Source organism: Jaculus jaculus, chromosome 5 (assembly GCF_020740685.1).
Source record: "Jaculus jaculus isolate mJacJac1 chromosome 5, mJacJac1.mat.Y.cur, whole genome shotgun sequence".
NCBI classification, from domain to species: Eukaryota; Metazoa; Chordata; class Mammalia; order Rodentia; family Dipodidae; genus Jaculus; species Jaculus jaculus.
In genome coordinates, this window is record NC_059106.1 from 36487220 (window position 1) to 36509705 (window position 22486).

Genomic DNA, 22486 nt, shown 5'->3' on the forward strand with positions numbered 1-22486 from the left:
AGATACTGCAGTACTGAGCATGGCAGTCATTTCTTTCCATCACCATGATACCTTCTGAGTCGTCCCAAGGTCACTGCCATCTGAAAAGAGAAGATTCTCTACCAAAAGTGAGATAGCATTAATATAAGGGTGTGAACATTAACAGAACTGCTTAGTGGGCAGTTTGATAAGCATAGTATATACATTTAGCCAGACAAGAGCAGACGTTACACCCCTAGGGCTCATGACTACCCCTGTTTTAAGTTTTCAGTATTAGGGATGTATTCCCTCCCATGGAGCGGGCCTCCAGTCCAAATAGAGGGCAGTTGGTTTTCCCCATAACAGATGTGCCACTATTGCACCCATTGGCTCATTTGGCCTGGCTGGCGAATTATAAGGCTTGCAGTGTCCACTGTTGAGTGTCTTTCCTGGTGATTTCTCTTTCTCCCATTGAACTGCATGCAGACTGGCTTCTTCCAGCTTTTTGTCAGCTGGTCTACATGGAGGAGGTTATCAGCTCAGTTCCAGCAGGATTTCTCAGTGGCCTTGCAACCCAAGTATATAGTCTTCAAGCAATAGCGTCTTACCATCTATTCCTGGTGGGAAACCAAGGGCCTCAGCAAAGGTCTATAATGTTTTGGGGGCCTCAGGGACCTCCCTGGCCAACAATTCACTGGAAGTCATCCCATCCCTGGCAGTGAAAATTTTCTAGCCACAATCTACGGCTCCTGAGTGTTCCATTGTCCAAAAAAGTAGGATTACATATGATTCATTTATATCCTCTTAGATTTTAATTAGCTGTCCCTCCACCTTTCCTTTACTCAGTCTCTTCCCCAGACCTCTTTTTGGCCTTTTCACCCCCATTAATCTATTCTTCTACTTATATATATACACTACCATCCTATTAAGCACCCCCCCCCTTCCTTCTCTTCCCTTTATATCTCTTTACTAGCTGACTGGCTTCTGCTACTGAGTTTTTTCCTTCTTACACAGAAGCCCAGTAATCTGTAGCTAGGATCCACATATGAGAGAGAACATGTGGCACTTGGCTTTCTGGGCCTGGATTACCTCACTTAATATAATCCTTTCCAGATCCATCCATTTTCCTGCAAATTTCATAACTTCATTTTTCTTTACCACTGAGTAGAACTCCATTGTATAAATGTGCCATATCTTCATTATCCATTCATCGGTTGAGGGACATCTAGGCTGGTTCCATTTCCCAGCTATTATGAATTGAGCAGCAATAAACATGGTAGAGTACATACTTCTAAGGAAATGAGATGAATCCTTAGAATATATGCCTAGGAGTGTTATAGCTGGGTCATATGGTAGATCAATATTTAGCTGTCTTAGGAACCTCCACACTGATTTCCACAATGGCTGGACCAGATTATATTCCCACCAACAATGTAGAAGGTTTCCTCTTTTTCCACATCCTCGCCAGCATTTATGGTCATTGGTTTTCATGATGGTAGCCAATCTGATAGGTGTGAGATGGAATCTCAATGTAGTTTTACTCTGCATTTCCCTGATGACTAAGGATGTAGAACATTTTTTAGATGCTTTTGTGCCATTCATATTTCTTCTTTTGCGAACTCTATTTAGTTCCATAGCCCATTTTTTAATTGGTTTGTTTGATTTCTTATTACTTAATTTTTTTAGTTCTTTGTATATCTTAGATATTAATCCTCTATCAGATGTATAGCTGGCAAAGATTTTTTCCCATTCTGTAGGTTGCCTCTTTGCTTTTTTCACTGTATCCTTTGCTGTACAAAATCTTTGTAATTTCATGAGGTCCCAGCAGTTAATCTGTGGCTTTATTGCCTGAGCAATTGGGGTTATATTCAGAAAGTCTTTGCCAAAACCAATATGTTGAAGGGTTTCACCTACTTTTTCTTCTAGCAGTTTCAGAGTTTCAGGTCTGATGTTAAGGTCTTTAATCCATTTGGACTTAATTTTTGTGCATGGAGAGAGAGAAAAATCTATTTTCATCTTTCTACAGATAAATATCCAGTTTTCCCAGCACCATTTGCTGAAGAGGCTGTCTTTTCTCCAATGAGTATTTTTGGCATTTTTATCAAATATAAGGTGACTATAGCTACCTGGACTTGCATCTGGGTACTCTATTCTTTTCCATTGATCTACATGTCTGCTTTTGTGCCAATACCATGCTGTTTTTGTTACTATGGCTCTGTAGTATAGGTGAAAATCAGGAAAGGTGATACCACCAGCTTTATTTTTGTTGCTCAGTATTATTTTAGATATCCAAGGTTGTTTGTGGTTCCAAATGAATTTTTGGATTGTTTTTCATATTTCCGTGAAGAATGCTGTTGGAATTTTGATGGGGGTTGCATTAAATGTGTAGATTGCTTTTGATAAGATTGCCATTTTCACAGTATTGATTCTTCCGATCCAGGAACAAGGGATGTTTTCCCATTTCCTTGTGTCTTCTGCAATTTATCACTTGAGTGTTTTAAAGTTTTCATTGTAGAGATCCTTTACTTCCTTGGTTAGGTTTATTCCAAGGTACTTTATTTATTTATTTTTTTTGATGCAATTGTGAATTGGAGTGATTCTCTGATTTCATTCTCTCTGTGTTTTGTTAGCATATAAGAATGCTACTGATTTCTGTGTATTTGTGTCCTGCTACATGGCTGTAGGTGTTTATCAGCTCTAACAGTTTGCTGGTAGAGTCTTTAGAGTCCATTATATATAGAATCATGTCATCTGCAAATAATGATAACTTGATCTCTTCCTTTCCAATGTGTATCCCTTTTATGTGCATCTCTTGCCTTATTGCTATGGCTAAGACTTCCAGTACTATATTAAATAAAAGTGGGGGAAAAAAATAAAATAATAAAATAAAAGTGGGGACAGTAGACACCCTTGTCTTGTTCCTGATTTTAGTGGAAAAGCTTCTAGTTTTTCCCCATTTAGTAATATGTTGGCTGTAGGCTTGTCATAAATAGCCTTTATTATATTGAGATATGATCCTTCTATTCCTAGTCTCTGTAAGACTTTTTATCATGAAGGGATGTTGGACTTTGTCAAATGCTTTTTCTGCATCTATTGATATGATCATATGATTTTTGTCCTTCAGTCCATTTATATAATGTATTACATTTATTGATTTGTGTATGTTGAACCATCCCTGCATCTCTGGTATAAAGCCTACTTGGTCCAGGTGAATGATCTTTCTGATATATTCTTGTATTCTGTTTGCCAATATATTCTTCTATTCTGTTTGCCAATATTTTGTTGAGAATTTTTGCATCTATGTTCATGTGGGAAATTGGTCTGTAATTTTCTTTTTTTGTTCTATCTTTGCCTGGTTTTGGTATCAGGGTGATGCTGGCTTCATAGAAAGAGTTTGGTAGGATTCCTTCTTTTTCTATTTTATGGAAAAGCTTAAGAGGCAATGGTGTTAGTTCTTCCCTGAAGGTCTGGTAAAATTCAGCAGTGAATCCATCTGGGCATGGACATTTTTTATTTGGGAGATTTTTGATGACTGCTTGGTTCTCCATACTTATTATAGGTCTATTTAACTTATTAATCTCATCTTGATTTATTTTAGGTAGGTCATATAAATCAAGGAAATCATCCATTTCTTTCAGATTTTCATGCTTAGTGGAGTATATGTTTTTATAGTATGTCCCTATGATATTTTGAATTTCTCTGGTATCTATTGTGATGTTGCCTTTTTCACCTCTAATTTTATTAATTTGTATCTCTTCTCTCTTTCTTTTGGTCAGATTTGCTAAGGGTTTATCAATCTTGTTTATCCTATCTAAGCACCAACTCTTTGTTTCATTGATTCTTTGGATTTTTGTTGTTGTTGTTTCTATTTCATTAATTTCTGCCCTAATCTTTATTATTTCTTCCCGTCTGATGGTTTGGGGTTTGGCATGAAATGTCCTGTATATATCTTTTAGGTCCATTCCTTTTATGACCTCATTTAGTCCAGATGCTTCTCTGTTTATTTTTTTCCCCGGGATGACCTGTCAATTGATGAGAGTGGGGTGTTAAAGTCACCCACCCCCACTGTGTTTGGCATTATCTGTGACCTTAGTATTAACAGTCTTTGTTTGATGAACTTGGGAGCCCCCATGTTAGGTGCAAATATGTTTAGGATTGTAATGTCCTCCTGTTGGAGTGTGCCCTTAATCAATATAAAGTGACCTTCCTTATCTTTGTTGACTAACGTTGGACTGAAGTCTACCTTGTCAGATAATAGGTAGCAACCCCTGTTTTTTTTCTAGGCCCATTTGCTTGAAACACCATTTTCCAACCTTTCACTCTAAGATAATGTCCATCCTTTGTAGAAAGGTGAGTTTCTTGGAGACAAAAAATTGTAGGATCCTGCTTTTTAACCCAGTCTGCAAACCTATGTCTTTGGGTTGGGGCATTGAGGCCGTTGATATTAAGAGATATTATTGAAAGGTGTGTATTTATGTTTGCCTTTTTTTTTTTTTTTTTTTTTGTAGTTCCAGTTTTACCTTTGCTCTCTTGTGTTAACTAGTATTTGAGTATTGTTTGTTTTCTCCAGGTTCCTTATATGTGTGTTTTTCCTTCTCTTCAGCATGGAGGATTCTTTCATATATTTTCTGTAGAGCTGGTTTTGTCTTCAAATACTCCTTTAGCCTGCTTTTGTCATGGAATGTCCTTATTTCTCCATCTATTTGAATGGATAGCTTTGCAGGATAAAGTAACCTTGGTTGACAGTTATTATCTTTCAAGACTTGGAATACATCACTCCACACCATTCTGATTTTAAAGCTTGTGTTGAGTAATCTGCTGTAATCCTGATGGGCTTGCCTTTGTAGGTATCTTGATTTTTCTCTCTTAACTGCTTTCAATATTTTTTCTTTGGATTGTGTGTTTGGTAGTTTGATTATAATATGGCTAGGAGAGGTTCTTTCCAGGTTTTGTCTGGCTGGTGTTCTAAAGGCTTCCTGTATCTGCATTGGCACCTCTTTCCCAATTTTGGGGAAGTTTTCTTCTATGATTTTGTTGAGGACGCCTACTTTGCCTTTGGAGTGAAATTCTTCTCCTTCTACTATGCCCTGAATTCTTTTCTATTTTATTTTTTTATTTTATTTATTTGAGAGTGACAGACAGACAGAGAGAAAGAGGCAGAGAGAGAGAGAATGGGCACGCCAGCCACTGCAAACGGACTCCAGACACATGCACCCCTTGTGCATCTGGCTAACATGGGTCCTGGGGAATTGAGCCTCGAACCGGGGTCCTTAGGCTTCACAGGCAAGCATTTAACCGCTAAGCCATCTCTCCAGCCCCCTGAATTCTTATGTTTGATCTTTTCGTAGTGTCCCCCATATCCTGAAATTCCCATTCATACTTTCCTATTAGTTTGTCTTTCTCTTTGTTGGACTGTATTAGATCTGCCACCTGGTCTTCTAGCTTAGATATTCTGTCCTCTCCTTCATCCATTCTACTGGTGAGATTTTCTACAGTTTTTTATTTCATTAATTGTGTTCTTCATTGCTAGTAATTCTGACTGGTTTTTCTTTATTATTTCTATTTCCTTATTTATGTATTGTATTGACTTCTTTATTTCATTAAATTGGTGTTCTGTGTCTTCTTTAATTCCTTTGATTTCCTCTTTCATTCCTTTGATTTCTTCTTTGACTTCTTTGAACATATTTATAATCATTCTTTTGAAATCTTTCTTAGGCATTTCCTCTATCTCGTTCTCACTGGAGGTCATTTCTGATGCATTAATACTTTTTGGTGGGTTTATATTGTCTTGATTTTTGGTGTTTCTTGTTTTATAATGTATATATTTTTGCATCTTGGAGTAAGTTAATGCTTGGATTTTTCTAGTTAGCTGGGTATTCTTAGCTGTATCCACTGATCTGATGTTATAGTATATCTTCAGGGTAGGAGATTAAGATATTAGGTGTGGCTCTGAACACTCTCAAAGTATCTACAAAAGTGTTCCTAGGGGTTGAGTTTGCCTGCTATGGGAGTATTCAAGTAGGCTGAATGGAACAAAATACAGATAGATTCTCAAATTTAACTAGACAATGTACACAATCAAAAACAGCACCAAGTATTTATGCAAGAGTAGGTATTATAACAACCAGGTCCTCTATCAACAAAGAAGTTAAGATTTCTGGTCTGTTGAGGGTTCCAAGTCAGCTTGTGACCAAGTGAGACCCTTCTCTGGTGCAATCCCAGTTGCCTTTTAGATGATTTTTGTCTCTGACAAGTTGGCTGGCTGGGTCACTGGGCCGCTGTTCTGTTCTCTGGAGCTGGGCACTGGCTTTTTCTGCAGTGCAAACCGAGCCTGGCAACTGTGGCCCTGCAGACCAGCACCACCGCTGCTAGAACTGCTGCTGCTGCTGAAGCTGCCACTGCCAGAGCTGCTTTGGCCTGCCTGTGTGGTCTCTGGATGCCCCGGATCTCTCCTACTTCTCTCCTGCTGTTTTAATTTCTAATACACCTCACTTTTTAGTAAAAGTGTGTATTGTGCTGGGTTTTCTTTGACTTTTTCTCCCCTAGGCTGCTTTGGCATGGTTCCTATGCCACCATCTTAACCGGTAGCCTGCATTTTTTTGTATATTTGGGTTTTTAAATTTTTTGGAACAGTGTCTTTGTGCACAAGCTGGCCTAAAACTCTCTCTGAAGTACATATTGGCTTCAAACTCTGAGCAATTCTTCATTGGGTGACAGAGTGCTGGGACTAGAGGCATCGGTGAGATCATGTTTTTAATATGATTTCCATAAAGCTCTATGAATACTTTGAGCAAATTCTATGTTCTGGGTGTTTATAAAGCATAGCTATAAAATTCATGCCAGCAATACAAAGGATAGAAGGATGTTCATTAATCTTTTGACATCTTCTGTTCATTAAAAATACTATATTAGGGGCTGAAGAGATGGCTTAGCAGTTAAGGCATTTGCCTGCAAAGCCAAAGGATCCCAGTTTGATTTCCCAGGACTCATGTAAGCTAGATGCACATGGGGGCACATGCATCTGAAGTTGTTTGCAGTGGCCTGAGGACCTGGTGTACCCATTCTCTCTCTATCTATCTATCTATCTATCTATCTATCTATCTATCTATCTATCTATCACTCTATCTCTCTCTCTCTTCCCTCCCTCCCTCCTTTTTCTCTGTCAAATAAATAAAATATGGTTTTTGAAATACTGTACTGTTACCTCCATGTGAATTTTGGTAGATCAAAGATGTCTATTATAATCCATTTAGTAACCTCAAACAACTTTCAAAACAACAAAGATGTGGCATATGATAACAAAAGGGTAAAATTCATGCCAAGAATGGTAGTTGAATACCTGGAATCCCAATATTCAAGTAGCAGAAGCAGGAGGATTAAGAGTTTGAGGCCAATCTGCTGCAGAAGGAAATATGTGACATCATGTGCATCTGGCTTACATGGGTTCTGGGGAATCAAATCTGGGTCCTTAGTCTTCCCAGATAATAGTCTTGACCTCTAAGAGATCTCTCCAGCCCCTCTCTGTGATTTTTGTTTGTTTGTTTGTTTTTTCAAGGTAGCGTTTGGTTTCACTCTAGCCTAGGCTGACCTGGAATTCACTATGTAGTCTCAGGGTCTCCTCGAACTCATGGTGATCCTCCTACCTCTGCCTCCCAAGCGCTGGGATTAAAGGCGTTCGCCACCATGCCCGGCTCTCTGTGATTTTTAACAGTTGAGGATGATATAGGATTTGTGCCATAGAACTGCTGAACATATTGTTAACAGTGGGCAGAATTAATGAAGGAATGATGTCTATCCCTATATCTAAAATTATTTTTAATTGGATTTGGTGGGGTTTTTTTTTTTTTTTTTTTTTTTTTTTTGGTTTGGTTTGGTTTTTTGAAGTAGGGTCTCACTCTGTGGGGTCCCTGATTCCTCAGGAGGCCATTGTACACTGGCTCCCCATAGGTATCCAGGCAACTGTGGAGCAGGGTCTTGAGCAGCTGTGAGTGCAACAGGAAGAAACACCTCAGAGACAGCTTTAGAGAACAGCTTGTTTATTTGTCAGGGGACTGAGTTTTTATAAGCATTTGAGAGAGAAAGCAGAAAGAGGGTCCTAAGGGGATTGGTTGATTCAAAGGTTGCTTGCCAATACCTAGTTGGCATATAGGGAACATTCATTCCAGCACATAGGGAGTCAGAATATGTAGTGGTGAGAAGAGATATGGGGTACGGGACACAAGGGGTGGGCTGTGTGAAGGCTGCTGGCTGATACCATATAAGGAGTTTACTAGGCAACTGGCCAGAGGTCACAGGGCTATGAGCCTGTCTTATCAGGATGTCCAGGTACCCCTGGGCTGGGAGAGGGAATGGCCCTACTTCCTGCCAAGATTTTTCTGCAGTGATTAGCTTGAGCCACCATGCCTGACAACTATTCTAATTATTTATTATTTTATTCATTCATTTAATTGTTTATTTATTTATGTGAGAAAGAGTTTCACTATGTAGCTCAGGTTGGCCTGGAACTCACTATGTATTCAAGCTGGCTTCCAACTCCTGGGTATCCTCCACTTTCAGCCTATAGAGTACTGTGGTGAGAATGGGCTACAGATTTTGTTTGTGTTGTTATCCATTGGAAAATTTTGATCACATTTTCTTGAATTCCTATATTAATTCAGGTAATATATATATATTGACTTCTTTCTCCCATGCTACAAATCAAGTGAAACCTGTGGGACACTGGTAATACCCACAGAGTGGGATAACCTCTGACCATGTGTTCCCAAGGCTGAGGACTTGGGTTGAAAAGAACTGTGTCATTTCAGGGATCCGTATCATTTGATGACGTGTCTGTGGACTTCACCAGGGAGGAGTGGCAGGAGCTGGATGCTGCCCAGAGGACCCTCTACAGGGATGTGATGCTGGAGAACTATAGCAACCTGGTGTTCTTGGGTGAGTCTAACTCCCTGTACCTCTCATAGCAATTACTTTCTTTTTGGTTGATGAGTATATGAATCAGTGTTAACTTTTAATACTAACTATATTATATACATATACATATATGGGTGCAGCAGTACTTCTGGAAACTGCAAATCAACTCCAAATGCCTGAGCCAACTTGTGTATCTGACATAATATGGATACTGAGGAATCGAACCCAGGTCCTTAGGCTTTGCAGACAAGGCCTTACTGCTGAGCCATCTGTCCAGCCCCTATGTTAAATTTTAACTCACAGGTGTTAATGGCACATGTTTATGGAGAACAGTGTGGCTTTGCTGAGTTCAGGTAGTAATTGTTTCTTCCAAGGTTTGTTGTTGTTGTTGTTGTTTGTTTGTTTGTTTTTTGAGAGAGAATGGCACGCCAGGGCCTCAGCCACTGCAACTGAACTCCAGAGGTTTGTGACACCTAGTGGGCATGTGTGGTCTTGTGCTTACCTCACCTGTGTACGTCTGGCTTATGTGGGGTCTGGAAAGTCAAACATGGGTCCTTAGACTTCACAGGCAAGTGCCTTAACTGCTAAACCATCTCTCCAGGACTCTTCCAAGGTTTTAATTTTTTTATTCACTTTTGTTCTTTCTTTGTTTGTTTTGCGAAGTTGGGTTTCACTCTGACCCAGGGAGCCCTGGAATTCATTATGTAGCCTCAGGGTGGCCTCGAACTCATGGCAATCCTCCTGGCTTTGTCTTCAGAGCAGGGAGTAAAGGCATGCATCACTATACCCTGCAAGTTTTGATCTTTTTTGAATGAGAGTCTCCCTGTAGCCCAGGCTGACCTAGAACTCACTTTGTAGCTCCAGGCTGGCCTAGAAGTCGCTGCAGTCCTCCTACCTCAGCTTCCTGAGTGCTAAGATTAAAGGTGTGCTCCACCATACGCAGCCCAAAGTTATTTTTATTTTTCTCAATTTTTATTAACATTTTCCATGATTAGAAAAAGTATGCCATGGTAATACCCCCACACACACTTTTCCCTTTGCAATTCCATTCTCCATCATATCCCCTCCCCATCTCAGTCTCTTTTATTTTGATGTCATGATCTTTGCCTCCTCTTATGATGGTCTTGTGTAGGTAGTGTCAGGCACTGTGAAGTCATGGATATCCAGGCCATTTTATGTCTGGAGGGAGCACATTGTAAGGAGTCCTACCCTTCCTTTGGCTCTTACATTCTTTCCGCCACCTCTTCCACATTAGACCATGAGCCTTGGAAGGTATGATCGAGATGTTACTCAGAACTCCAGTCACTTCTTTCCAGCACTATGATACCTTCTGAGTCATCCCAAGGTCACTGCCACCTGAAAAGAGAAGATTCTCTACCCAAAGTGAGAGTAGTGTTACTATAAGGGTATAAATATTTTAATTATTATTTATTTAAGAGTGAGGATTAGAGGGCAGAGTGAAAGAATGTTTGCACCAGGGCCTTTAACCACTACAAATGAACTCCAGATGCATGTGTAACATTGTGCATCTGGCTTTATGTGGATACTAGGGAAATCAAACCTGGGTCCTTTGACTTTGTTGTTTTTCGAGGTAGAGTCTCACTCTAGCTCAGGCTGACCTGGAACTTACTGTGTAGTCTCAGGGTGGCCTCAAACTCACAGAGATCCTCCTGCCTCTGCCTCCCAAGTGCTGGGATTAAAGACATGGGCTACCATGCCTGGTTGCATTTATTTTCTTATTCATTTTTAACTTTGTATTGACAACTTCTATACATATTGATAATGTACCATAATCATAATCCTCTTCTACCACCTTCCTTTACCCCCACCACTGAATCCCTTCTTTTCAACTTGTCTCTTATTTTGATGTCATCATTTTTGTTCTCTCCTATTATGCTGGTCTTGAACTGTGACCTTGAGTAACTTGGCCACTTTGTGTCTGGAAGACAGTATTGCAAAGCCCTTGTATTAGTCAGTGTTCTTTAGAGGAGCAGAACCAATAGAATGCATTTGTACTAAAAGGGTAATTTATTAGACTCGCTTATGGCAGTCCAACAATGGTTGTCTGTAGGCTTGAGATTCAAAGAACCCGGGAGCATCCTTGTGGCTGGATGACTCAGAAGTCCCAATCCAGCACTGAAGGCATGGAAGGTTTCTGGAGATCAGCTTGTCTTCAGTCCATGTTAAAAGGCTGAAGAAACTTGGTTCCAATGCCTCTGAAGGATAGCAGAATATGATAGAAGTATGTGTGCAAGTGAATAGTGAGGGGCAAAGAGGTAAAAGGCCCTCACAAGGAAGTTGCAGAAGCAGTCCAAAAAAAAAAAAAAAAAGAACTGTGTCCTCTCTGCTTCCTTATATGGAAGCCCTCTCTAAGAAAAGGACCCCCTCTGAAGAAAGGACTTCCTTCTTCAGTTAATCCTTCCTGGAAGTAACCTCAGACACTTGCCCAAGAGGAATTTTTTTGATTTCCTAATCTGATTAAATTGACAACAGAATTTAATCCTCACAACCCCCCTCCACTTTCTTTGCTCTTACATTCTTTCTGTTACCTCTTCTGCTATAGTCCCTGAGGCTTGGAATGTGTGATAGAGTGTATCACTTAGTGCTATGCCTATCACTGTCACCTCTTTTTTGTTATTATTATTTTATGACACACAGACAGAGAATTGGTACACCAGGGCCTCCAGCCACTGCATTCGAACTCCAGACACATGCACCACCTTGTATATATGTGCGACCTTGCGTGTTTGCATCACCTTGTGTGTCTGGCTTATGTGGGATCTGGACAGTCTAACATGGGTCCTTAGGCTTCGCAGGCAAGTGCCTTAATCACTAAGCCATCTCTTCAGCCCCAGTGTCACTTTGTCTAAGCACTTTGGTGAGTTTTGATTCACCCCACCATCTGAAAATAGAAGCTTTTTAAACAAAAATAAAGAGTATCATTAATATGTGTACATACATGTAAATATTTAGAGGATATTTTGGTGGCTACAGTATATCCATCTGTTTAGCCAAACAACAGTAGTAGCTTCCACACTAGGGCTTATGATCTCACTAGCCATAGGTTTTTGATTAGTTTTTCAGTACCAGGAAGGACCTCTTTCCCCTGGATTAGTCCTCACATCTAATCACAGAGTAGTTGGTTTCTTCCATATACATAGACATACCACCTTCATACCAGTTGGTATATTTGACTTCACTGGACAGTTGCACAATGTGCAGGGCCAACTGCTGATTAATACTGCTGATGACTTTCCCCCCAATAGGCTGCTATAATGCAATTTAATGTCACTTGCAAGTTATATTCTAGGCAGTAAAGAATGTAAGTGTAGCTGGACATGGTGTCACACACCTTTAATCCTAGCATTTTGGAGGCAGAGGCAGAAGGATCAAAGTGAGTTTGAGGCCACCCTGAAACTACATAGTTAATTCCAGGTCAGCCTGGGCTAGATAATGAGACCCTATCTCAAAAAAATAAAAATAAAAGTAAATGTAAGTATAACATTTGTATAATGAAAGTATCTTGATTCACTGACCATAGCTCAGGTCCTGAATTGTAGCTGCTATCTTCCATCATTCTTTTTTCTCTAGCCCAAGCTGACCTGAAATTGCCTATGTATTCTTAGGCTGGCCTTGTATTCACAGAGATCCTCCTATTTCTGCCTCCCAAGTGCTGGGATTAAAGGCGTTTGCCATCATGCCTGGCTCCTTCATCATTGTAAACCTCACTTTGCACTGTGACATAATTTGTATATTATTTCTCACAGGGCACTGCATGACAAAGCCTGAGTTAATCTTCAAGTTGGAGCATGGACAATGGAATGTATCAAAAGCCTCAATCTGGAGCCTCAATGGCCAGTGTATGTATATTGACCAACAGAGGTCATATTCATCTATCTTCAACAACTTTTTATTTTTATTTTTTATATTTATAGAGACAGAATAGGTGTGCCAGGGCTTCTAGCCCTGCAAATTAACTCCAGACGCATATACCCCCTTGTACATTTGGCTCACATAGGGCCTGGGGAATCAAACTTGGGTCTTTTGGCTTTGCACATAAGCACCTTAACAGCTAGGCCCAGCACTGTTTTCAACAACTTTTATCCAAACCTTGTCCTTGAGACAGATATTCTTGTACATCAGACACTTCATTTCTATAGTTTTAGGATAGGGTTATTCATGTCAACCTTTTTTGTTTTCTGCTTAATTTGATTCAATTCACATAGAAAACTTCTTAGAAAATTTCTTCTTGGTTTCTTTTTTTTTTTGTAATCTTTATACTTTTTATTCTTGACAACTTCCATAATTATGGACAATAAACCATAATTCCCTCCTCTGCTTTGTCCTTCACAACTCCACTCTCCATCATATCTCCTCCTCTCTCAATCAGTCACTTTTATTTTGATATCATCATCATTTCTTTTTTTTTGTTTTTTGTTTTTTGTTTTTATTTATTTATTTGAGAGTGACAGAGGAAGAGGCAGAGAGAGAGAGAGAGAGAGAATGGGCGCGCCAGGGCCTCCAGCCACTGCAAACGAACTCCAGACGCGTGTGCCCCCTTGTGCGTCTGGCTAACGTGGGACCTGGGGAACCGAGCCTCGAACCGGGGTCCTTAGGCTTCACAGGCAAGCGCTTAACCGCTAAGCCAATCTCTCCAGCCCTCATCATCATTTCTTACTATTGTACTGGTCCTGTGTAGGTAGTGCCAGGCACTGCGAGGTCATGGATATCAACGCAATTTTGGGTCTGAAAGAGTGTAAGTAGGTTTCCATAAACTTATTCATATAAACTTAGAAGTTTTTTTTTTTTTTTTTTTTTTTACATATACACATAGATTTTTGTTTTGTTTTGTTTTGTTTTGTTTTCGAGGTAGGGTCTCACTCTAGCCCAGGCTGACCTGGAATTCACTATGGAGTCTCAGGGTGGCCTCGAACTCACGGCGATCTTCCTATCTCTGCCTCCTGAGTGCTGGGATTAAAGGCGTGCGCCACCACGCCCGGTTTACACTTAGATTTTTAATTAACTCTATTCCCACCCTTCCTTTACTCAATGTCTGACTTTTTGGTTTCTTGAAGCAGTCTTTTATGTAGTGTGACATGACCTCAAACTTGGTATGTAACTGAGACTCACCTTGAATGCTTGATCCTACTGCCATACCTCCCATATTCTGGGGCCTACATCCAGCTGTTTAGAAGCTTTTTATTTGTTTGTTTTTCGAGGTAGGGTCTCTAGCCCAAACTGACCTGGAATTGGTTAAGTAGTCTCAAGGTGGCCTTGAACTTATAGCAATCCTCCTACCTCTGCCTCTTAGGTGATGGGATTAAAGGTAGGTGCATCCAGCTGTTTTTAAGTTGTTAAGTTTTTATTTATTTATTTGAGAGAGAATGAACATGCCAGGGTATGCCACCTTGTGCACCTGGCTTATGTGGGTCCTAGGGGATCAATCCTGAGTCCTTTGGCTTTGCAGGCAAGTTCCTTAACTGCTAAGCCATCCCTCCAGCCCTGTTTTGAGATTTTTGTTTTGTTTTGTTTTTGTTTTTTGGTGGGTTTTCAAAGTAGGGACTCACTTTAGCCCAAGCTGACCTGGAATTCACTCAGTATTCTCAGGGTGACCTCAAACTCATGGCAATCCTCCTAACTCTGCCTCCCAAGTGCTGGGATTAAGGGCATGTGCCACCATTTTTATTTTTGAGAGAGAGGGAAATTAGGCAAGCTAGGGCCTCCAGCTGCTTTAAATGAACTCCAGATGGATGTGCCACTTTTTGCATCTTGCTTTACATAGGTACCAGGTAATTAAACCCAGGCTGTCATGTTTGTAGTTACATGCCTTTGAACACTGAGACTTCTCTCCTGTACTAATACTGGCTTTTTGTTGTTTAGCTCTATTATTCCCTTTTCATCATATTCTTCCATACATGCTCTTTCATGACCTTATTAGCAATTGTCTTTTTCTTTGTGGTCATACCAGTGCACACAAGTGCATCTTCTTTTATAGCACTTGCATTCAGTGATAGCAAAATGAAGCACTGGTGTACTGTATCATGGTCAGATAAGAGCCATAAGAAGGTTTATTGTAAGGAGAAGAAAAATATATTTGGTTTTATTTTAGAAAGGTGTAAAGTAAACTCACTGTTATTGTAGTTGAACTTTGCATTGACTATTTTCCAGCTAAGGACCACTACAAAGGAGAAAATCAAAAAGGCACTGCAGAGAGAAAAGTAAGAAACATTGTAAAAATCTCACAGTTCATCTTTGAGATATAAGCACGGCCAAAGCCCCAAGCACAATGTCAAGACAAAATGTCCAAACATTCATGACCACAGGAAAAATACATGGTGCTTTTTTCCTCTTCCTTTACTTTTTTTTTTTTTTTTTTTTTTGAAAGATCCAATATTCTTTTTTGTTTTGTTTTGTTTTGTTTTGTTTTGTTTCTTTTTCAAGGTAGGGTCTTGCTGTAGCCCAGGCTGACCTGGAATTCACTATGTAGTCTCAGAGTAGCCTTGAACTCACGGTGATCCTCCTACCTCTGCCTCCCGAGTGCTGGGATTAAAGGCGTGCTCCAGCATGCCCGGCTTTTTGGTTTTTTTTTTAATGCAAGCGTGAAAGAGATAGAGAATGGTTGCACTGGTGCCTCCAGCCACTGTGATTGAACTCCAGATGTGTGCACCCCCTTATGTGCATGTGCGCCCTGGTGCACTTGCCTCACTGTGGGTTTGGCTTGTGTGGGACCTGGAGAGTCAAACATGACTCCTTAGGCTTTACAGGCAAGTGCCTTAACCACTAAGCCATCTCTCCAACCCCAATATTCTTTTGTTTATTGATTTTTTTTTTAAATAAAATGTTATGCTGTTATATTTGCTGTCTCCTGCAACCACTCTGCTTAGAGTCTTCCTCGGTGGGGTGATTGGTATTCATTGTGGGGGCCTAAAGGCCTCAGTCTCTGGCAGGGGGAAGGAGTGACAGTGCCTTAGGCTAATCTCACCCACCCTAAGCCTCTTGGAAGCTTTCCTGAGGGCTCTTGCTATGCCTGAGGGGGGTCATTGGCCACCAACGTCCCAGGCACAGGAGGAGTTGGGGGAGCAGGGTGAGTGTGAAAGCAATGAACCGCCCGGGAGGCAGTCTGATGGATAGTGCTTTGTCTCATTTATTTAAAAGGGGAGTAGGTTTATAAACACTTGGGAAAGGTTGAAAAGGCACATACAGACTATAACGTGATTGGATACATAGGTTTATGGGTTGCTATCTAATTGGCTGGTGTTGGAAGGCAGAAGTTGTGAGGGAGAAGTTGCAAGGGTGAAAGCAGAATCAGTGGGAAAAGCTACTTTCAGCCACATATTGCATGGCTACAGCAGCAGGGAGACTGTTTACTACCATATAAGGGTCTCTTGGGCAGCTGGCCACAAGGTCTGCAATGGGGACAAGGGGGTGGAACCTTAGACTATGGAATGCTCAGGTGCTTTGGGATTGGGGGCAGGGCCCACTGGTCACTGGTCACATTTCCTCTGGGCGAAGATGAGGCACACTACGACCTCGTGAGAAGGGAGGGGAGGGCCAGCGCCAGAGTGGGTTCCCCACAATAAGGCCGGCTGCAACCCCACAGCCCAAGGTCCCCAGCCATGTGCAACAGCCCAGGCCAGCTTTCTCACAGTCCCAGCCCGTGTTTAGGAATGCCCGACACTTTCTGCCCATTCTACTATGTCCCCTGACCCTTGGTGGGTGATTTGGGTTGAGTTCTCTATAGCCTGGGTTTCTGTTTTAATGGGGTTTGCGTGACCACAGTGTCTGTCACCATTTCCCTGGAACTGGTTTTCTGGAGAGCCATGAGAGCAGTACTCATGTTACTCCTTCCTCTGCAGTACTCCTGGGCCTGAGCAGATGTGGCGGAGGTGACCAGTCTTATGGTAGGCAGCTGGCTGTCTATTCTTGATGTATTGATGTATCCTGGACCTCCCCATCTGTTCCATAGAACAAATTCTGTAACCAAAAGGGAGAGTAGCTTGGATTAAAGGGGATGAACATAGTTATTAGAGAGACTTGATGTGGATGCCTACTCTTAGCCAAAGAGCAATGGAGGTTCTCTCTCAGCCTTGGTTTCCTATCCTTGGGAATATGGCTTGGTTTCCAGTACCAAATATAAGTTCTTCCACACTGAGACTCTTTTATCTAATCTGAGAACAGTTGGTTACCCCCAAAGGCTGTGTGTCCTTCTTTCTTTTTTGTTTGTTTTTTTGTTTTGTTTTTCAAGGTAGGGTTTCACTCTAGTCCAGGCAGAACTGGAATTCACACTGACAGGGTTTTTGTGTGGGAGATGGCCACAAGAGGCATCCATGGAAACTTATCAGGATCAGATATAGAACCCCTGACATAATGAAACAACAGAGATCTTTTTTTTCTCTTTTCAATTTTTTTTTTATTAACAACTTCTATGATTGTAAACAATATCCTATGGTAATGCCCTCCCTCCCCCAACTTTCCCCTTTGAAACTCCATTCTCCATCATATCCCCTTCCCCTCTCAATCAGTCTCTCTTTTATGTTGATGTCATGATCTTTTCCTCCTATTATGATGGTCTTGTGTAGGTAGTGTCAGGCACTGTGAGGTCATGGATATCCAGGCCATTTTGTGTCTGGGGGAGCACATTGTAAAGAGTCCTACCCTTCCTTTTGCTCTTACATTCTTTCTGCCACCTCTTCTACATTAGACCCTGAGCCTTGGAAGGTGTGATCGAGATGTTATTCAGTACTCCAGTCACTTCTTTCCAGCACCATGATTCCAAGGTCACTGCCATCTGAAAAGAGAAGATTCTCTACCAAAAGTGAGAGTAGCATTAATATAAGTGTATGAACATTAAGAGAAGTGCTTACTGGGCAGTTTGATAAGCACAGTATATACATTTAGCCAAACAGCAGCAGACATTACACATCACCCTAGGGCTCATGCTTACCCCTGTTTTAAGTTTTCAGCATCAGGGATGTATTCCCTTCCATGGAGCAGGCCTCCAGCCAATTAGAGGGCAGTCGGAATCTACCATGACAGACGTGCCACTATTGTACCTGTTTGCTCATTTGGCCTGGTTGGCCAAATACAAGGCTTGCAGTGTCCACTGTTGATTATCTTCACTAGTGATTTCTCTCTCTCCCATTGAACTGCATGCAGAATGGCTTCTTCCAGCTTTCTGTCAGCTGGTCACATGGAGGAGGTTATCAGCTCAGTTCCAGCAGGATTTCTCAGTGGCCTTGCAGACCAAGTATGTGGAATAATCAGCAATAGGGTCTTACCATCTATTCCTGGTGGGAAACCAGGGCCTTGGCAATGGCCTATAATGTTTTGGGGACCTCAGGGACCTCTCTGGCCAACAACTCACTGGAAGGTATCCCATCCCTGGCACTGAAAATTTTCTAATAATAAACAGTGTTTCATTGTCCAAAAAAGTAGATTTTAATATGATTTTTTTTTTCTTTTCAAGATAGGATTTCACTCTAGCTCAGGCTGACCTGGAATTCACTATGTAGTCTCAGGGTGGCCTTGAACTCATGGTGATCCTCCTACCTCTGCCTCCTGAATGCTGGGATTAAATGCCTCCCGAATGCTGGGATTAAAAGCGTGTGCCACCATGCTCAGTTTTGGAGAGTTTAATTTTAACACCCTCCATGGTAACACGTGAGAGCTGGTGATTGTAGATTACTGCAGAAGATGGTAGCAATAAACTTAGAGTGAACAGATTGTTTGGCATCTAAATCTTCTTTCAGCTTATTTCTATGTAGTTTTTCACAATCTGATACTTAGGGCACACCCTTAGGTTCAGATTTGTACCTTTCATCTGTGAACAAAGTTTGTGGCCTCTAGAGTGAGTAAACTAGAAATCACAAAGCTGTTTGTTGCAGTCCGGTTCGCATTGCTGGTAGAAATCACCAACCAAGAGCAGCTTCTGGGAAAAAGAGATTTATTTTGGCTTACAGGCTCAAGGGGAAGCTCCACAATGGCAGGGGAAAACGATGGCATGAGCAGAGGGTGGACATCACCCCCTGGCCAACATAAGGTAGACCACAGCAACCGGAGGGTGTGCCAAACACAGGCAAGGGGACACTGGCTATAAAGCCCATTAGCCCACCCCCAACAATACACTCCTTCCAAGAGTCATTAATTCCCAAATATCCATCAGCTGGGAACGTAGCATTCAGAACACCTAAGTTTATGGGGGACACCTGAATCAAACCACCACACTGTTCAAGGCAGCAGTGGCTTGTTTTATGCACATGAGCAAGTTTTCCTTTTTTTTTCTCTCTCTTTTCTTTTTCTTTTTTTTTTATTGACAGCTTCCATAATTATAGACAATGAGCCATGGTAATTCCCCCCCACACACTGCTTTACCTTTGCAATTCCATTCTCCATCATAACCTTTCTCCCTCTCAAATGATCAAGTTCCTTAAATGAATGAATATACTCTGTTGATCACAGCATAATATTTTATTTACTTATTTATTTGTTTATGGGGGGGGGGAAAGCAGATAGAATGAATGGGTGTGCCACAGCCTCCAGCCACTGCAAATAAACTCCAGATGCATGCGCCACAATGTGCATCTGGCTCATGTGGGTACTTGGGAATCAAACCTAGGAACTTAGGCTTCACAGGAAAGTGCCCCAACCATTTAAGCCATCCCTCCAACCCCACAACATGATCTTGATGAGCTAGGCATTCAGCACTAATTAAGGGAAGAACTGAGGAATGTCTCTTCCTGATAGTTACCAATACAAACAAATGTAGATAATATTATGCTAGTTGACTTTTTTTTTCTTTTGCTCATGTTTCCTGCATTAATTATTCATCTCATACATTCATGAACTTTCATGGTTCTGTAAATTTTTCAATATGTTCTGTTGGTGTATCAGTTTTACATTCCTTTTGTTTTAATCTTACTAAAGGGACACTATATAATTATGCTAGAATTGTACAGTACAACCTTAAAATGTTTTACCACAAAAAAAATATTGTGGGCAGTGGCAGGTATGAGAGACATTACTTTAGCTTTATATAATTCATAATCATCTTCATGAGTCATTCCACTCCCTTACCCTGGGAAACATCCCTGGAACCTCTGTGCAGCTCACCATCCCTACCTGCATCTTGAGAGTACTTAGTTGAAGGAAATCTTTTCATTTTACATGTGAAATAGGATATAGGATATTTGTGTCTTTAGTGCCATAAAGAAAAGAATCAAAGCCAGGCATGGTGGTGTATGCCTTTAATTCCAGCACTCTGGAGGCAGAGGTAGGAGGATTGTGGTGAGTTTGAGGCCAGCCTGAGACTACAGAGTCAATTCCTGCTCAGCCTGGGCTAGAGTGAAACCCTACCTCAAAAAAAGGGGGGATGAAGGGGTGCAATTGAGAAAACTACATGTGAAAGGTACTGTTTAGCAACAGCTGAGAAGTAGGTAACTAGTTTACCTTCATGTTTCAACCTGGTGAACAACAAATTTAGTAATTTATAAAGGACTAAATACAGTTATGTCATTGCAATATTTATGATTTCTTTAAGAATATTAATGTATACTGTTACAATAGAATTCCACAAAAATGACAGACATAATGATATTTTAATATCATTTGGTGTTCATTAAGTGACTGGCCCAATTGACACCAGCCAGGAAAATCACAAGAGACATTTATGGCAAAGTGGAATCACCAACAGCAAGACCCTAAATGAAAAAATGATTGAAGTAAGTAAAAAAATTTTCTTTCCCAATGTTTTATTCTATTAATTTTATATTAACAGTTTTCTTATATGCTCTTAACATATTTCAAATCTGTACATAATAAGTGAATAATGTTCAGTAATGTTTCCTAAAGATCTTAACAAAGTTCTGGGAAAATGACTCAGTCAGTAAGTAAAGTGCTTTCTGCACAAGCATGAGATCCTGAGTTTGGTTTTGCAATATTCATGTAAAAATCCAGTTATCTCATTATGTACCCCTATTCCCATCTCTAGGAAGACGGCATAATCTTGGTTCAATATGAGATCCTGTCTCCAAAAATTAGTGGGAGAACCATTCAGAAGATACATTAACATCCATGTCTGGTCAAAACATGTATCTGTGTGCTTGCATGCACATGACACTTTCACTTGTCAAAGAAACACATGCCAGAATTTTTCTTTTAACCACTTGCTATCATTTGATAAAGCTGAAAACTTTGGCCTTCACAATGACAGGTTGCTTATGGAGCTTTCCTTTCCCTAGAACTTTGTAGTAGCCCGATCATACAACATCAGTGATGGGGGCAACTCCAGTCTTGTTTTTGGCAGCATTTACCCTCATCTGTTCCCTGACAAACGTCCACAGTTTGTCAAAGTTGATAGTGGGACAGAAGCTCTAATTCTTCTTTAACCGCTAAGCCATCTCTCCAGCCCTCTAATTCTTCTTTAAGCAGTAATGCCTCATATCAACTTTCCCAAAGTAACCTGGGTGATATTTGTCAAAATTGATCCTGTGGTGATATATCCCACCAGCATTACCTGGCCTTCTGGGTGCTTGCCAATGTGGCCATGGCTCACATGGCCTTGAAGGTTCCAGCTCTTCCTCAGTCTGGATGACATGGCAGCGGCTGAAACGAAAGAGTCAAAATATTTTATTTTTCCATAATTAGCCTGAAAAGATGTGGAGTAAAGAAAACCCTAAGTCGAGCGTTGTGGTGCACGCCTTTAATCCCAGCACTCAGGAGGCAGAGGTAGGAGGATCACTGTGAGTTTGAGGCCATCTGAAACTACATAGTTAATTATAGGTCAGCATGGACCAGAGTGAGACCCTCCCTTGAAAAACAAACAAACAAAAAAACCCTAAAAATTTGTTATTGTATCTTACAAACCTTTTACATATACTGAACTTTTTAAGCTCCATAAAAACTTATCAAATTTCACAATTATATTTTCAATATTTTTTTTATTATTTATGTGTATTTGTCACTGTATTTTATTTGGTGTGTGTCTGAATATGGACATGGACATGACATCACAGTTACTTGGATGTCTGAGGATATCTTTAAATTCTCCTCTTCTACTTTGCTTAAGAAGAGGTTTCAAGCTGATTGTGGCACATGCCTTTAATCTCAGCACTTGGGAGGCAGAGGTAGGTTTGCTGTGAGCTTGAGTCCAGCCTGGGCAAAGTAAACATGGGCTATAATGATACCCTACCTTGAAGAAAACAAAAAGGAAGAAAGGGAGGGAGAGAGGGAAGGGGGAAGGAGAGAAGAAAAGTAAGAGACAGTCTCCCTTTATTATTTTTGCTCCTTCCTATGTACACCAGTCTACCTAACCTAAGAGCTTCTGACTGCTCACCCCATTGAATGTAGCCAAGTAGCTCTATTTGGGTGCTAGTTAATTCATCTTGGGTCAGCAAGTTTGAGAGCATGTACCTTTATCAAAATGCATGGCACTGTTTCCTCAGCCATTTCAATATATTTGACCAGGGATATCATTCTAAACAAAACAGCATATTGGCATCTGAAATGTTTAATGAAATTTATAGTAAATCCATTCACTGTCTGGCTGGCAATTATGTTACAGCTCATGAAATGGATCATATATAGAATCAAGCAATTGAATGTAATAGTAACTAAATTACAA

General features: G+C 40.7%; 1 protein-coding gene across 3 annotated transcripts in view; it reads left to right on the top strand.

The window, feature by feature from the left end:
• The window catches only part of LOC101613713 (zinc finger protein 585A-like), a 31080-nt gene that overhangs the window by 5897 nt on the left and 2697 nt on the right, over window positions 1-22486 (top strand). For 2 of the 3 annotated variants that reach the window (XM_045149978.1, XM_045149979.1), the window contains exons 3-5: window positions 8763-8889; window positions 12636-12728; window positions 20488-20585. In XM_045149978.1, coding sequence (XP_045005913.1) covers window positions 8763-8889; window positions 12636-12728; window positions 20488-20585 — 318 coding nt within the window. Of the gene's footprint in view, window positions 1-8762; window positions 8890-12635; window positions 12729-15036; window positions 15087-20487; window positions 20586-22486 lie in introns of those variants that run through there. The other variant, XM_045149980.1, reaches the window with a different exon arrangement.